At 54.3% G+C, this 16571-nt stretch overlaps 2 protein-coding genes across 6 annotated transcripts; one reads left to right on the top strand and one right to left on the bottom strand.

Annotated features, from left to right (window-relative positions):
* Positions 1 to 1276: 1276 nt before the first annotated feature.
* Positions 1277 to 4265, bottom strand: LOC149914786 (uncharacterized). The gene has a single exon (XM_090125394.1). It carries the CDS (start codon positions 2174 to 2176, stop codon positions 1277 to 1279), a length of 900 nt encoding a protein of 299 aa, XP_089981520.1. The 5' UTR covers positions 2177 to 4265.
* Positions 4266 to 4476: 211 nt separating this feature from the next.
* LOC149914785 (zinc finger CCCH domain-containing protein 11A-like) lies at positions 4477 to 11601 on the top strand. 5 transcript variants are annotated; one of them, XM_090125781.1, is made up of 8 exons: positions 4477 to 5987; positions 7348 to 8119; positions 8461 to 8668; positions 9310 to 9433; positions 9911 to 9973; positions 10219 to 10305; positions 10595 to 10933; positions 11240 to 11601. In XM_090125781.1, the coding sequence occupies exons 3-8, from the start codon at positions 8615 to 8617 to the stop codon at positions 11329 to 11331; spliced, it is 759 nt and encodes a 252-aa protein (XP_089981907.1). In that variant the 5' UTR covers positions 4477 to 5987; positions 7348 to 8119; positions 8461 to 8614; the 3' UTR covers positions 11332 to 11601. The 5 variants fall into 5 exon arrangements, 4 of the variants coding, with proteins under 4 accessions (XP_089981907.1, XP_089981906.1, XP_089981905.1 ...); XM_090125780.1 differs by having other exon boundaries at positions 6104 to 8119; XM_090125779.1 differs by having other exon boundaries at positions 6057 to 8119.
* Positions 11602 to 16571: the final 4970 nt, after the last annotated feature.

Here is a 16571-nt window from a genome sequence, read left to right as displayed (position 1 = left end):
AGTGGGTTGAGGTGAAAAGGGGGGGTGTGGGGTGGTGGTGGAGTGCTTTTAATTCCTCTGGAGAGGGGACGGGGGGCCCTGTGACCCGAAGGTGTGGCCCTGAGCCATAACCCCACGAGCCATAACCCAAGGTGACCACAAAAGCCCGTATGTGCCACCTTTACCTCACACGTTGCCTTCTCCTGAGCAGCACTCTGCTCCTGCAGCCTGTGGCCCCTATCCCCATATCCTCTGCTGTTACCTCCGGCAACCACCGTGACAAAGGCCGCGCTGCCTAGGGGCTAGCGATCTGCATTCGCTAGGGCCATAGCAACACTGACACCAATATGATGTAGAAGCAAATGACAATTTATTAAGGCACAACAACCCCTTACATACACATCCCTATCGCCTAAGCCCCCTAAGCATGCGTCACGTGTTACTCACACGTACTCACAGAGTGGGGGAGGTCCTATCGCGTCACAACCCGATACCCCGTTATCGCCTACCAAAACACAGCAGGGGGTCCTTTCACATCACAGCCTGATATCTCGTTAGCGCCTATGACAACATCTCCCCCTCCCCGTGCTCGGTAAAGCCTTGCCCCGTTACAGCGCGATATTTGCATACTGCCTAATAGCCCTATGTTGCATTTCTTACAGTCTCTCACATAGCTTAAGACACTCTACTCGTTGGTCAAAAGTCCTCTCAATCATTTGTTGCAGGCTATTTTGCAGACATCCTATAAAGCACAGAAAGCAAATCAAAAGACATGCAAAGATTGCGAGCCCTATTGCGAGAACCTTAAGCAATTGCTTTAACCATGAGCCCATTTCCCCGAACAGTCCATCCAGCCAACTGCCAAAGGGATCACTCTCTTCTTTAATCTTCTGCATATGTTTTTGCATCCATTGTAGCTGTTTATGTATTGACACACTGAGGTTAAAGCCGCACATTCCTTCAACATCCTCACATCCATGTCCTTGAGCTAACAGCAAGAAGTCAATAGCCGCTCTACTTTGTAACAGCGTATGGCAAACACTACTAAGATTTTCAAGCATTGCATTTAGCATAAGCGTTGTCATATTGGCTTGTTTCGCAGACCAACATGCCAGTCTTTCTATTTGGACTAAAGCTGCTACCGCTGAAACAAAGATGCATACTGTGACACTCCACAACTTAACTGCATCATCACACTCAGGTTCCAGGCTCATATTGCGGTGACACCTATTAGGATGTAAGCTATGAGACACACTAAGACAGCCAGTATAATTTGGAGCAAGCATCGTTAGCTTCCCTAAGTAACACGGGCCACCAAGGGGGTTCTTTGGGATACCCTGCCAGGCTCTATCTCCACATATTGGCCACACTGAAAACACGGCCCTTGTCGCTGCAGAGATTTTTGATGTCGCAGGCTGACGCACTGGATAATTTCTCCTGGGGTGTTAAGTGTTCCCGGGGCGGCCCGCAACAATGCCCTAACATTTCTCCCAGAACTAACTTCCCCTTCATCTGCTGAGCTGTTGCTCCAGCTATTGCCCGAGTTATTGCCCTTGGGTGTAATCTGAGACAGCAGGCCTTTTGTCTGCCCCCTCCCTGTGCCGGCAGTAAGCTGCTCTTGCCCGTGTGGGTCGTACCCTCCTCCGCTCCCTTGACCCTGGGCGCACTGACACAATTCAGATAAAGGATACAACGTTTCACCCAACCAGTCTGGATATGGTGGCGGGGGGGGGTGAGTCAGCGAACGTCCTCTGCTATCTTGTTGTCTGTCTTCTTTCAGACTGGGCACTGTCAGTTCAGCTCGCGGCTCTGTCTCCTCTCGGTCCCTGTAAACAACCACCGCTCCCGAGCCCCCTCCGGAGCCCCCTGGGTCCGGTGTCCCAGCCCCGTCGCTGAGACCCAAAAGCAACCGAGCCTCCACCGATACTTTTTTTTTCTCTCTGGCTGCCTTCAACGCTCCTAGTATCAGGCCCCAAGTTTTTAGCTCAGATCCACCCTTCTGTGCGCTCACAATATGTTGCGTGAGCGCGGAGGTGAGATTGTCCCACCTCCAGTGGTCAAGAATCTCTTGGGGGGCGTTAACCTCCCCCTCCTGCTCTAACCTGGAGATAACTGCAGCGACCTCCTTCTTAGAAGGAATGTTCTTGTCACAGTAATCTTTGCACAGCTGAAGTATTACCTTAATTACCGGTTCCATGATTCGGACCTCAGCGCAGCACCGCTACCCTGCCGTTCCGCTGACTACGAATCGTGGCACAGCGCCTGTACCGCGCTGGTTCTCGCTTGATGATGGCCCAGACCTCAGCGCAGCGACACAACCACGCTGCCTCCCGCTGACTATGAGCCCCGTTACAATTCAATGATAGCCCAGACCTCAGCACAGCGACACTAGCACGCTGCCTTCTGCCGACTGTGGGCCCCGGCGTCAGCCTGACACCGCACTGCTAGTTGCTGGAAGGTAAAGGGTGACAGTCCGATCTCCTCACACGGGGCACCATTTGTTAACTCCGGCAACCACCGTGTCAAAGGCCGCACTGCCTAGGGGCTAGCGATCTGCATTCGCTAGGGCCATAGCAACATTGACACCAATATGATATAGAAGCAAATGGCAATTTATTAAGGCACAACAACCCCTTACATACACATCCCTATCGCCTAAGCCCCCTAAGCATGCGTCACGTGTTACTCACACGTTACTCACAGAGCGGGGAAGGTCCTATCGCGTCACAACCCGATACCCCGTTATCGCCTACCAAAACACAGCAGGGGGTCCTTTCACATCACAGCCCGATATCTCGTTAGCGCCTACGACAACAGTTGACCATGGAGGGAGATCAACTTAGCAAAGCCCTTCATGGCCTTCCTGAGTGCCTGCGCTTCTTGCTCAGCGCTGAAACTTGAGACCCCCTCGATTGTTGCCTAAGGCCACAAGAAGAGGATTTAGCAAAGGCAGACCGACGCACGCAGAGTTGAACTGGAAAAAAAAAAGAAGACAAACATGAAAGATGTGAACACAGAGATAGTAAAACTCCACCCACACAACTGATGCTTCTCTCTCACTTCTGTCTCACACGGCAGCCTGTTCTAGTGGGACTTCCCAAGCATATCAGAAAGAAGCCACGGGGGCACAACTGCATGGAGAACATATCTCCATATTGCTGCCCACGGAGTACCTGGTTTCCAGTGAAACAAAAGCTGGACCACCCGGCATCTGTGTTCAGGCCCACCAGGCCTTCTTCCTAGCAGTTCTCCACGTCAATCATAAAGCAATGCGCTCCCATCATAGCCCTAGTCCTGACTTCTCTTGTAGCAGGTAAGGACCAGTATTCTGCACCATTCCTTTTGCTCTGCTCGGCACTGGGGAGGCTGCAGCTGGAGAACAGCGTCCAGCTCTGGGCTCCCAGTACAGGAGACAGCTGGACATGCTGGAAAGAGTCCAACGCAGGGCTACCAAGATGGTGAAGGGACTGGAACACCTCTGCCATGACAAGAGGCTGAGAGAGAGGGGGCTGCTCAGCCTGGAGAAGGGGAGCTCAGGGGGATCCCACCCACGGCTGTAGAAGTTCCGCACAGAAGTTTGTCCTGATATCCAACCTAAACTTACCCCATGCCTGTGTGTCCTGCGGAACCCCACAGATGTGACAGTGGGCTGCTTCTCAAAGGAAACCAGTGCTCGGCGTCGGGAGCGGTGGAGGAAGCAGCTGATCCTGCCAATAACGCTGCCATCGCGCGTCCCTCCCCGGGACTCCCACACCTTCCTCTCCCCAGCCCGGCTCGGCTCCTCGCAGGCTGCAGACACTGCTGAGGCACTCGCGCTCCAGGCCGTCATCTTCCTCCCGTGCTGCCGGACCGCTCTCTGCAGGGCTGCGCTGAGCTCCTGCTGCTGCACCAGAACCGCAGCTCCCGTGCTGACGGACGGCGGAGCTTCGTGCCGGCACCCACAGCACGCGGCCCCCGGGCTGCTGGCGGCACGGCAGGATGCTCCCGTCCCCGCCTCCCTCCCACCGCCCCTCGGCTCCGGCATCCTCCCGTTATCCGCCTGAGGAAACGAAGGCCCCGCACAGGGCTCTGGACGGGCTGACCGACGGCTGATGCCAACGGAACGACGTTCAACACCGCCACGCGCCGGTCCCGCACTTCGGTCACGACGACCCGAGGCATCTCTGCAGGCCGGGGGCAGAGCGGCTGGAAGGCCGCGCGGAGGAAAAGGATCCGGGGGCGCGGGCCCCGGGTCCCCGGAAGCGGAGCGGGCGCGCGGCGCGGGGCAGCGCCGCGGGCAGCCGGGCCGGGGCCACGCGGGACGCGCGCGGTGATGACGCAATGACGGCGCGACCGCGGGCGCAAACGACCCCGCCGGGAGCGCCCGCCCCGTTCCGCGGGCCGACCAATAGGAGAGCGGGAGAGGCGGGGCCGAGCGCGGGCTCTCCGCCAATGGCGGCCGCGGGATTCCGTGCCGGGAAAGCGGCGCTCCGCCGCCCCGCGTCCCCGCCGCCGCCCGCCCCGCGCCTCGGGGCCCCGTCCGTCCCGCGTCAGAACGGAGCCGTCCTCCGGAGTCGGCGTCGCGGCGGGGCGCCGCCGGCTGAGAACCGGCGGCTGACTGCGAGCGGCGGGACGCCCGGTGTCCGGGAGCGGCTCCTGGCCGAGCCGGGCAGCCCCGAAAGAGAGGGACCGACCCCGCCGATCGAGACGCGTTCGAGCCCGGCAGAGTCGGGCGGCCGCCTTCGGTTCCGGCTCGGCTCGGCTCGAACGGTCAGCAGCGCCGTGCTGAGCCGCTGCCCCGCAGGCGGAGGACTCGACTGCCGTTTTCTGTATTCACGTCTGTCCGAGAAGAAAGCTGGCGGCGCTGGCGCTGACCAGGGAGAGGGAGGCCGGGGGCCGGAAAGCTCTCGGGCTGCGGCTCCAGGGCAGGCAGAGGAAGTCACGGCGCTTTGCTGCTGAGTTCGTTACCCGACGAAGCCCGACGCGGGGGGGCTGGGCAGACAGTCTTGCCAAAGAGGCCCGTGCTACAGCAAGATTGACAGCACGACGCCTTTTGTTCCCCTTGAGCCCTGGGCAGGCTTCGGGACGAAAACCAAGAGGAGAAAGAGGGCAGCGGCTGTTCCCCCGGACTGCTCCGTACATTGGTTTACTCCGTGCTAGAAAGGCTGGAGATGCTTGCAGCAGCTCTGGACGCCTCACTCGTGGGATGGATGCATTGCTGTGCAACTTCCCCATGGCTGGGAGAGGTTCTTCAGATCCTCCCTGCAAACGGGGCTCCCCAGTGACTGCGGATCTGGCTGATGGTAAAGTGCTGGGGCTATTGGTCGTGGATCTTTCTTCACCACTGTGCTCACGTGGCAATGAGTAGGCCCACTGCCTTGCTTATTCCCTTTACTGCTAAGCTTCTCTTTTGGCTATAGACGCTGCCAATATGACTTTGGTTTTATTTTGTCATAGGCAGTAAAATAAGCCTATCCCAAAGACGTTGGTGTCTTTGTTGCAGCTGTTGAGCCCACCGATTGGCACAGCAGCATTAACACATGATGGGCACGTAACTTGGACATCAGGAACGTGACTTCAAAGGCTTCAAAGCATCGGGAATGTCTCCTTTGGAGAGAGACTGAGAGGTTTGGGCTTGTTGAGCCCGGAGAACAGAAGGCTCATGGGAGACCGTGTGGCTGCCTTTCAGTACACGGGGCCTCACAGATCACCCTTGCTGAGGGTGAGCACTATTCCCTCATCGAGGACATTGATGAAGATGTTGAACAAGACCGGACCCAGCACCGACCCCTGAGGAACACCGCTGGTTACAGGTCTCCAACCGGACTCTGCACCGCCAACGACGACCCTCTGCACTCTGCCAGTCAGCCAGTTCTCAACCCACCTCACTGTCCACTCATCTGTCCACACTTCCTCAGCTTTGTCATAAGGATGTTGTGGGAGACGGTATCAAACGCCTTGCTGAAAGCAAGGTAGACTACATGCACTACATCCACCCAGCCAGTGACAACATTGTAGAAGGCTACCAGGTTGGTCAAGCATGCCCTCCCCCTGGTGAACCCTTGCTGATTACTCCTGATAACCTCCTTTTCTTCCAGTTGTCTGGAGATGGCATCCAGCACAAGCTGTTCCATCACCTTTCCAGGGACAGAGGTGTGCCCAGGTGGCCAAGAGGGCCAACAGCATCTTGCATTAGAAATAGCGTGGCCAGCAGGAGCAGGGAGGGAATCATCCCCCTGTACTCAGCCCTGGTGAGGCCACGCATTGAGCACTGTGTTCAGTTTTGGGCCGCTCACTACAAAAAAAGACATTGAGGCCCTGGAACGTGTCTACAACTTCCTGAATGGAGGCTGTGATGAGGAGGGGTTTGGCCTCTTCTCCCAGGCAACAAACAGGACCCGAGCAAATGGCCATAAGTTGTACCAGAGGAGGTTTAGGTTAGACATAAGGAAGAACTTGTTCTCTCAGAGAGGAGCCAGGCACTGGAATGGCTGCCCAGGGAGGTGGTGGAGTCGCCGTCCCTGGCAGTGTTCAAGAGGCATCTGGATTAGTTACAGGATATGGTTTAGTGCTTGTGGTAGCAATGGTGATGGAAGGATGGTTTTTTCTCCTTTCCTTTTTCTTCTTTTCTTCCCTTTTTTACCTTTTTTCATTTTGTTTTCTGTTTTCCATCTTTTCTTTCCCTCTCCCCTTTTCTTTCCCTCTCCCCTTTTCTTTCCCTCTCCCCTTTTCTTTCCCTCTCCCCTTTTCTTTCCCTCTCCCCTTTTCTTTCCCTCTCCCCTTTTCTTTCCCTCTCCCCTTTTCTTTCCCTCTCCCCTTTTCTTTCCCTCTCCCCTTTTCTTTCCCTCCCCCCTTTTCTTTCCCTCTCCCCTTTTCTTTCCGTCTCTTTTCATCTCTTCCCCTTTCTTTCCTTTTTTCATTTCTTTTGATTCATTTTGTTTAGTACTTTCTTACTTTTCATCTTTTAGATTCCTTTCTAAAAGAAAAGATAGAATGGGAGACAATAATTAAAGAAACAAAACCTGCTTTGAAAGCCATGGGGCCGGATGGATTGAACCTTGGGGTGCTGAGGGGGTTGGCAGACGTGGCTGCCAAGCCGCTCTCCATCATCCTTCAGCAGTCCTGGCTAATTGGGGATGTGTCCTGGCTGTCCCTGAACGTGTTTAAAGAGCTCTGGATGTGGTGCTCAGGGACATGATTGAGTGGTGGGTTGTTAGAGTTAGGGGAGTATGGTCAGGTTGCGGTTGGACTCGATGATCTTTCAGGTCTTTTCCAACCTGATCCATTCTATGATTCTATGGATTTAACAGCAGCGTTCTTGTGGGAGCTGCACTGAGACTTGCAGTGTCTCTGGGTCCCCAGAATTACTTTCTCCAAGCTGATTCGTAGGTGCTGGCACTTCTTTAAAGCAAGAGCAGCTGCTGATGGGAGGAAGGTAGTTCCGGCTCATGAGCTCCGCAGCATCTCCCAGGATGGTACCAGAGGAGGCAGGAATGATATTGCAGAAGATGAGAAGCTCCCCAGCAGGAAGCCAGAAACCCTGCGGGAGAGTCAGAGCACGTGTGGATGCCCAGGAGGTAATGCAGCCCCAGTATTTGAGAAGCACGTGGCCATGGAGCTGCGGCCCAAGAACAGAGCTATTCCGCCTTTGCAGAATAGCTGGCATCCCAAGAAGGACTCGTCTGTCCTTGTAAAAAGCAGGGGGAGGACACGTCCAAATGCTTGCTGGTTGCTTGGGAGCTCAAATCCTCCAAGCTGGAGGCAGCCTGGGGGTAACATCTCCTTGGTCCGATTGTGCAGCACCTGAGCAAGAACTGGCTGCACGAGGGTCATCTTAATTTCTCTGTTCTTTTACTTAAATAAACCCGTTGGGAGACCGTGGTGTTGGTTTCCTAAAATTTGGATCTGGGAGGTGAGCACGCCCTTTGCTTATGATGGAAGCACAGAAGTGATGCGGGCACTCGCTGAGGTCACAGTCATCGCCGAGGTGGGAGCGTTTGTGGCACAGCCGGTGAGCAGAGCTGGTGCTCTGGTGAGCGTGCTGCACGCAGAGACTGAGCTGTGAGCTTTCCTTGAGAGATCACCCTGCGAGAGCCCGTCGGAAGCACCGCTGCGGCGTGTGCGTGAGCTGGGCACAGCTCAGGCTGAGCAGGCCGAGCAGGTGAGCTGGGTTTGGTGCTGGGTGGTTGCCGGGAGGTGTCTCAGCAGGAAAGCTGGGCTGGGGTGGGCACGCTGCATCAGCCCTCGTCCCGGCTGGCGGTGAGACAGAGGGAGTTTTCTTCAGGACAGCAACACCAGCCATGTGCTTCAAGGCGCGTAACTATTGAGGAGATGGAGAACGCTTGCTGTCAGAAATCATGGCAGCTGTACAGGAGCTGGGTGTATTTTGGGGACAGTCCTTGTAACCAGCTGGTTTCGAGACATTGCCCTGCCCGAGAGTCTAAACTGCACAGCAGAAGAATGCTGGGAAAATGCTTCTTCCTCACTGTTTTTCACTTGCAGGTTCTTTCCTTAGGGTTCCTTTTTCCTTTCCAAAAGGAGATTTTGGGGATCGAGGCACTTGAAGAGAGAGTGAAGCCAGCTCTTTCCAACAGTGCGGGCAGTCCCTGTGGAGAGGACCCCGGGAACTTGAGCTTCCCCTGAGACGTTCCCCAGCATGTCTCAGCAGGGAGACGGACGCAGTTCCCATCGCTGCTTTGCACGTGGAAAGGTATGGCTGGGTTTCTTTCGCTTGGGTTTCTCCTTTCTCTGGTTTTGGAGCGGAAGGGGTGGAGCAGGGGGAGCCCTGCTGGTCCTTTGTTAGCTCAGTAAGCGGCTGGGTTGTGCACTTGCAGCAACAGGACAGCATTGCCAGGCTCCTTAACCTGCTGGGGCAGGGTGGGAGCAGAGAGCGGGCACTGCCCTCCTGCCAGCTGCGCCTGGTTATGGTTTGCCAGCTGCCCTGGGTTTCTGCTGAGAAGTTTGTTCTAGCTGCCTGCAGTAGTAAAGGGTGGGGAAGAAATAGTGGTGAAGAGCTAAGGCTGTGTACGGTAATTTTGCATGGGTTGAACTGTGGCACCTGAAGTCACTGTTTCCCTCGGAATAATGCTGGTGTTTGCAGGTGTGTTGGTTTAACCCCCCGAAGTGATGTCTGAGAGCGCCCGTCTTCTCCACCTGAACGATGAGAAAGCTGGATATGCCCAGAAATTGCAGCGCGTGCAGATGTTGTGAATGCGCTCCCAAATGTTTCCGTTAGTGATAACTAACGTCTCAGCACTCTGATACCCATCTCTGGCACCATCTGGAACGCTGCATCTCTTTGCAAACGTTGGGTGCCCGTTTCCATGGCCCTTCCTTTATTTCTCTCCTCAGAAGCAGCGCGGCGCGGTTCCCTGTGCTAGGGAGCAGCACCCAGCAGGCTGCCAGAGAACCAACAGCGCCTTGCAGCGCACAGAGGGACGCGATGGGGACGGACCATCCTTAGCACCACGCAAAAGTGAGTCTCTGCAGTCCTCTGTCATGAAGTATGGAAGAATGCATTTTAAGTATTACTTCTGAGCGGTGCAGCACTGCAGGGATGTCCGGTAACCATGGTGGAAGCATTAGAGAGGCCAACAGCAACAGATGGCAGCAGTGAGACAGAAGTGTGTGTGTAAGTGGTGGTGCTCAGAGCTGAGTGCATTCCCTGTAGGGACAAAAAATCCGTGCCTCGACTTTTGCAGCTGATAGCGTTTTGTGTGCTGACGCAGCTTTGCTCTGCAGCATGCAGAGCTGTCAGGCAGACTGGGGTTCCTCTGCTGCCACCTGAGCGGGAATGAGAGCAGTAGTGCTTTGTGCAAGCGCACTGCAGTTTAAAGATCAGTTTCTGTTCTGGCTGTAGAAGAGTGTCTTTTGGTTTTTGTGGTGGACGTGGGCTAACAGGACAGTGCTGCTCCTGGTGTCTGTGAAATCAACACACAATCTGTTGTTGTAGGGACGGAGCCTGCTCGTCCATGGAATGGTGCTGGGCTTGGGGGGAAACGGAAAGCCTCCCCAGGTAAGAAGCTCTTGTGAGCTGTGGTGTGGGTACCTGCCTCTAAATAGGGCTGCATGAAGGGCTGTGTGGGATGGAGGAGAAAAGAAGGGGCACTGCAGATCTGTGCTGACTGCAGAAATGGCACAGCGTTGTAGCAGCAGAAAGGCCAATTGAAGAAACTACGCTTGAGGAGTTTGTGGTTGGCTGTGCTAAAATGCTCCTCCAAAGAGATGCTCTTCATGTCTTTCTTGTTTCCTTTCTGACAGAAGCTGATGCAAGCAGGCTTGCAGTGAAGCGCAGCCTTGCAGGAAGCCAGGGGAGGAGCATGGAGCGTGGCACAGCCCCCAAGAGAGGTACAGACACACAGCAGCATCTGGGTTTGGTGCACTGTCTTTCTAGTTAGGCTTTCTGTCTGTCCTTTCCTGGGACTGCTGTCGTTGCGTGTTGCTTGAGATCTTAATCCCTGGGGATTACAGTTGCCTTTCCTGTCCCAATTGGAAATGGCCCACAGTTCAGCCAAGATCCCAAGGTCCATTGCTGTGAACACTCGAGAGTTCCTAGCATTGTGGCCCATTTTGCAGACCGAAGGCAGTGTGTGACTCTCTTTTAATCTTGCTGCTTCCCCTTGCTTGATTTGAACAGGGAGAGGTGCTGAGCCAAACGGCAAGATGTACGCGAAAGCTCCTCTCCAGGCTCCAGGAGGGCTTCCTGGAACAGCAGGTCCCAGCAGAGGGGAAAGACCTTCCCCTGCAGTTGACAACCACTCCCTCTCCAAGACCATGGCTGCAAGAAAGCGCAAGGGAGTGGAGGAAGAGGAGCAAAAAGCAGAGCTGTGGCCTGCCAAGAAACAAGTGAAGGTGGAGCGCGATGGGGAGAAGGCTCAGAGCCCACATCAGAGCAGAGGCGGTGTGCCAGCTCCAGCAACACACCCTGGGCCTGCCCCAGCGCCGACTGAGCGGTTCCGGACCTCAAAGCGAAGAGGTAGGAAGGTGCTGCAGCTGCCCTGGTGAGGTGCTTCCCTTATCAGGTGCATGGAGTTTGCTTAGGATTTGCTTTGCTTTCTCCTTCTCTCTGCGGAGAGGGGAAAAGAGTAGAAGGCTGCCGAGTCCAATGGCAAGGAAGTGCCAGAAAGTGTAACCCTCTCTTTTCCCATGAAATCCATGACGGCCTTCTGCTTGTCCCACTGGAAATACCCTTCCCTGAGAGGCTTCCTAACCTGTTTTCATGTACCCATGTTTCCGCGGTTTTGCTGTTGACAAACTGAATTTCTCTCCTCTTTCTCTATAGCAAGACGACAACGACAAAAAGAGAGGAGAGCAGAAATGAAGAAGGCTGCTCTGAGAGCTGCCGCTGCACGTGCAGAGGTGAGTCCTCGGTGAGCACAGACACGGCTCTTGTTGTTCTCTGTCTGTCAGACGTGAAGGGGATTGTAGAATGCTGGGGGAAGCGGTGTCCTACTTTGACGCTCGCTTTCTTTCTTTCCAGTCCTCCACAATGAACAGCCTTGTGGAGATGATGGAGAAGCTGCAGCTGAAGGACTGAGTGGAGGAGCATCAGAAGGCAGCGGCTTCGTGGCAGCAGCCCAACTTGGCACTCTGGTTGCAGTCCATCAATAAACAATTGGAGCTTTGTATTCACAAAGAGCGCACGGCCTGATTTGTCCAGTGGCACTCAGTGAGCTGCTGCACCACCTCCTCGTTATTCCACTCGCGGCGCTGGGTCAGAACTCCCACATCTCCATCAGGGGATGCTGCAGGTTATAGAAGCAATGGACGCACCAGTCCTTGGCCCTGCCCATAAACGCACTGCCTGCAAAGCACGTGCACAGAACTGCAAGTAGCACGGCCTGAGCACAGGCGCGCTGAGTTAGAGAACAGCTGTCTCGAGCTGTCTGAGTTTCTCAGGGCAGCACTGAGCAGAAGTGAGCGTGTGCCCCTCACCCTGCAGGCGTCTCTGTTGGGGGAAGAGAGGCTCCTGATCCCAGAAGGCAGAGGTGTTCTCCTGACTTCTCTGCAGTGCTACCTTGCCTCATTGTCCCCCCTCTCTTCAGCCGTTTTGATGCTACTTTTCATCCTTTGGGCAGAGCTTGAGTCACTCTCATCATCGCACAGCTTTGTACTGAGCGGTGTGGAATTTTCTGGCTTTGCTCTTAAAAGCCTAGGCTGAAAACTGCAGCGTGCATGCTTAGTTTACATGGGGACATGGGGGGGGACATCCCCTAACCCCCATTATCGAAAAATAAACCTTAATTGCAAAAGTGAGGGGTGTCAACCCCCGACCCATGGGAACAAAGTGGTCCGTGGGGGTGACACTGTGGGGGTGTCCCCATCTCCAGTACGTGACACCACCAGGGTGCCATGAAGGTGTCCCCAACTTTGGTGGTGTGACAGCACGATGCTGTGTCCCCACTTCTCCAGGAAGTCCTCCAGCTGGTTACAGTGTCCCCAGCTTCAGCTCAACGTCCCCAGGGGGTCCCTTTGTCCCCTCTGCATGACGGTGACACCCGATGCTGGCTGCCGAACGCGACACCCGATGACGATGACACCGCGTCACGGCTGTGCCACGCTGGTGTCACACAGTCCCCTCTGGTGGTGGCACAGAGTTCACCACCGTGCGTGTCCCCATCCTCATGTCAGACGATGGTGACAGCGCCAGAGGACTCCAGTGTCACCAGGTCCAGCTCTAGGCGGGCCTGGAGGGGTGACAAAGAACAGTGAGAGGCTCAGTGACAGCATGGTGACAACACAGAGCTGCCTGTGCCTGGCCCCATGCGGTGGTCAGAGTACAGGGAATGGTGTCACCCGATAGATGGTGGCACACAAGTGATGGTGACACCAGATGACGGTAACAACAGTGACAGCCAGGGATGGGGACGCTGCGTCACGGCTGTTCCACATCGAGGTCACCCTGTGTCACGGTGTCACCCGAAGACAGTGACACTCAACGACTCCCAGTGGCATCCAGTGAAGGGAAGCACCAACAATGGTGACACCACCGACCCCATGTCACACCCACAGCAGACCCCACATGTCCCCCGACTGTCCCCAGCCCCCCCTCCCTGTACACTCCTCGTCACCTCTTCAATGAGGATGGCACCGCTCTGCAGTTGTGCCAGTCCTCTTCTTGGTTGCAAGTGTCCCATTTGGTTTTGTCATCCAGTATTTTTGGGAGAAAACGTGTGGTAGTTCTAAGAGAAGGGGTATTTCTGGGAGAAAATATCCTCTTTTTGGAAGAGAAGGTGAAATTTACCACTGAAATGTGGTATTTCTGGGAGAAAATGACATACTTGAGGGAGAGAACTCGGAAATGGTGGGAGAGAATGTCTTCTATTCGAGAGCAACTGTGACATTTTTGGTGTGACGACTGGTCCTTTGGGGAGAAAATATGGTAAATATGGGAGAAAATGTCCTCTTGAGGAGTGTCAAGTAGTACTTTTGAGAGAAAATGTCAGGTATTTCTCAGAAAACTGCTGTTTCTGGGAGATAGTAGCATCCTTGGTTGGAAAATGACAGGTGTTTGTGAGAAAGCTGGTATTTTGGGAAAAAAGGCCGTATTTTTAAGACGAAGCTGGTATTTCTGGGGGAATATGTCCCGTCTTTGGGAGAAAAGTGGTCTATCTTGGAGAAAATGTCGTGTATTTGGGAGAAAAACTGGTCTATCTGGAAGAAACTGCCATTTTTCTGGGAGTAAGTGTGATCCTGAGGAGCGTCAAGTAGTATTCTTGGGATGAAACGTGAGGTATTTCTAAGCGTAGTGGTATTTCTGGGAGAAAATGTCTTGTTTTGGGGGGAAAAGATCACATGTATGTGAGAAAGCTGGTATTTCTGGGAGTAAACGCCATATTTTTAGGAAAAAATGGGTATTTCCCAGATAATCGGTCACATAGTTGGAGAAAAGTGGTCTATCTGGGAGAAAATGTCCTTGTTTTTTGGTGGAAGAGATCATGTGTAGGGGACTAAAATAGTGTTCCCGGATGAAAATGTCACGTATCTGTGAGAAAAGTGGTATCTGTGGGTCACAGTGCTGTTCCCCAGGGGTCGGTGCTGGGGCCTGTCCTCCTCAAGATCTTTCTTGATGAGCTGAGGGCACTGAGTGCACCCTCGGGAAGTTTGCGGATGACACCAGGCTGGCTGGAAGTGTGGATCTGCCTGGGGGTAGCGAGGCCCCACAGAGGGATCTGGACAGGCTGGAGAGCTGGGCTGAAGCCAATGGGATGAGTTCCAACAAGGCCAAAGGCCAGGTCCTGCGCTTTGGCTGCAACAACCCCAGGCGACGCTACAGGCTGGGGGCGGAGCAGCTGGAAGATGCGTAGAGGAAGTGGACCTGGGGGTGTTGATGGATGCTGGGCTGAAATGAGCCAGCAGTGTGCCCGGGTGGCCAAGAAGGCCAATGGCATCCTGGCCTGCATCGGGAACGGTGTGGCCAGCAGGAACAGGGCAGTGATTGTCCCCCTGTCCTCAGCTCTGGTGAGGCTGCACCTCGAGTGCTGTGTCCACTTTTGGGCCCCTCACTGCCAGAAAGACATCGAGGCCCTGGAGCGGGTTCAAAGAAGGGCGCCAAGGCTGGCGAGGGGTCTGGAGCACAGAGCTCACGAGGAGCGGCTGAAGGAGCTGGGGTTGTTCAGTTGGAGAAGAGGAGGCTCAGGAAGACCTTACTGCTCTCTAGAACTACCTGAAGGGAGCTTGTAGAGAGCTGGGCTTCAGCCTCTTCTCTCATGTCACTAGTGCCGAAAAACGACGTTATAACCCACAAATATCAGTGTTCTCCCAAATACACGATGTTTTCTTCCGGAAAGATCACTTTTCAATCCTAAATATGACAATTTGTTCCAAAAATGCGATATTTTCTCCCGGAAATACAAGCATTCTCCAAAATCCATGATATTTTCTCCCAGAATGCCAGCTTTATCAGAGATATATGAAATTTTCTTCCAAAATTATGATATTTCCTCCCAGAAATATCAGTTTCCTTAGAAATACTTCACGTTTCCTCCAAAAAATACAACATTACAATACCCCCCCTTCCCCATAATGTGATACTTTCTCCAGGGAGTCACAGTTTTCTTAGAAATACCTCATGTTTTCTCCAAACAATATGACATTACAATCCTCAGTATGACATTTTCTCCCAAAAATAGGACATTTCCTCCCAGAAATACCAGTTATCTTTACAAAAATAGGACTGCAGCCATCGGAGATCTGCTGGAAGGACAGACGGCCAGCTCCAGGAGCTCCAGGAGGCTCCTGGAATGCAGCCATGGTCACTTTGTGCTCCGGGCGTTGGGCAGACCGACCAGAGGTGAAGCGTGGCTGGATCTGCTGCTCAGCAGTGCGGAGGAGATGATGAGTGAAAGGCGTTCAGGTTGGGGCAGCCTGGCTGCAGTGAGCACGGCTTGTGGGGTTGGTGATCCGAGGGATGTGGGCAAGGCAAGGAGTGGGGCAGGACCTGAGCTTTGGGACGGCGAGCTTTAAGCTTTCACGGGCTGATGGCCCAGATCTCTCGGGATCTGTCTGTAAAAACAAAGATGGTGAGCAAAGCTGGCTGCTCTTCAAGGCTGCCTTCCCTTCTGAGAGCACAAGAGCTCTCCGTCCCTCTGAATAGAAAGCAGAGGACGCAGGAAGCCCATCGGCTCGGCGCAGACCTGCTGGGCAGCTGGGGGCAAAGCAAGGAGCAACGAGCTCTGCTAACAGGCCGTGTCACCTGGAGCAATACAGGGCTAACAAACAGGCCGTGTCACCTGGAACAATCAATACAGGGCTAACAGGCCGTGTCACCTGGGAAGAATACAGGGATGTCTGGACCTGCAGACGTGGGATCAGGAAACACAAGGCGCAGAACTGAACTTGGAGAGGGACGTGAAAAACAACAGGAAGACTTTCTACACGTGCATTGGCCAGAAGAGACAGGTCAAAGCAAGTGTGCCTCCTTTGTAAATGTAAAAGGAGAACTGCCTGCAACAGATGGAGAGAAGGCTGAGGTACAGAATGAGTTCTGTGCCTCGGTCTTCACTGGCAGCCAGGATTCCAGAGTTTGTCACGTCCCTGAGCCCTGCATCCATAAACCTCCAGGTGGGGACCGGGGTGGTAAATACCCCCTGCTGTGAAGGCAGAGCAGAGAGACTGCCTGATGAGATTGAACGTGTGCAAGTCTATGGAGCAGATAGATGGTGAGATGTGAGACTGAACGTGTACAAGTCTATGGGCAGGATGGCGTGCATCTCAGGGCTCTGAAGAAGCTGGCTGCCAAGCCGCTCTCCATCATATTTGAGAAGTCGTGGCTGTCAGGTGAGGTCCCGGATGCCTGGAGGAAGGGTCATGTCACTGCCGTTGGCAAGAAAGGGAGCAAGGAGGACACGGGAACTACAGGCCGGTGAGTCTCACCTCTGTGCCTGGGAAGATGATGGGACAGATCCTCCTGGATGACATGCTTGATCACATGAGGAGTGAGCGTGTGATCCGAGACAGCCAGCACGGCTTCAGCAGGGGAAGTCATGCTTAACCAATCTGGTGGCCTTCTGTGATGGAGTGACGGCATCGGTGGACAAGGGGAGGGTGACCGATGTCATTTCCCCGGACTTGAGCACGGCCTTTGACACGGTCCCCCACCACATCCTTATCTC

This window comes from Phasianus colchicus, chromosome 27 (genome assembly GCF_987193195.1).
Source record: "Phasianus colchicus chromosome 27, bPhaCol1.hap1.1, whole genome shotgun sequence".
In the NCBI taxonomy this organism is placed as follows: domain Eukaryota; kingdom Metazoa; phylum Chordata; class Aves; order Galliformes; family Phasianidae; genus Phasianus; species Phasianus colchicus.
The sequence above is the reverse complement of the archived record's forward strand: the minus strand, read 5'-3'. Positions and strand labels throughout refer to the sequence as shown.

Excerpts from the sequence above, each read along its gene's own strand:
- LOC149914786 (XM_090125394.1), bottom strand. The coding sequence starts at position 2,176 with ATGGAACCGGTAATTAAGGTAATACTTCAGCTGTGCAAAGATTACTGT.
- LOC149914785 (XM_090125781.1), top strand. The coding sequence starts at position 8,615 with ATGTCTCAGCAGGGAGACGGACGCAGTTCCCATCGCTGCTTTGCACGT. Across the intron at positions 9,434-9,910 it reads ATCCTTAGCACCACGCAAAA|GGACGGAGCCTGCTCGTCCA; the intron begins GTGAGTCTCTGC and ends CTGTTGTTGTAG. Across the intron at positions 9,974-10,218 it reads GAAACGGAAAGCCTCCCCAG|AAGCTGATGCAAGCAGGCTT; the intron begins GTAAGAAGCTCT and ends CCTTTCTGACAG.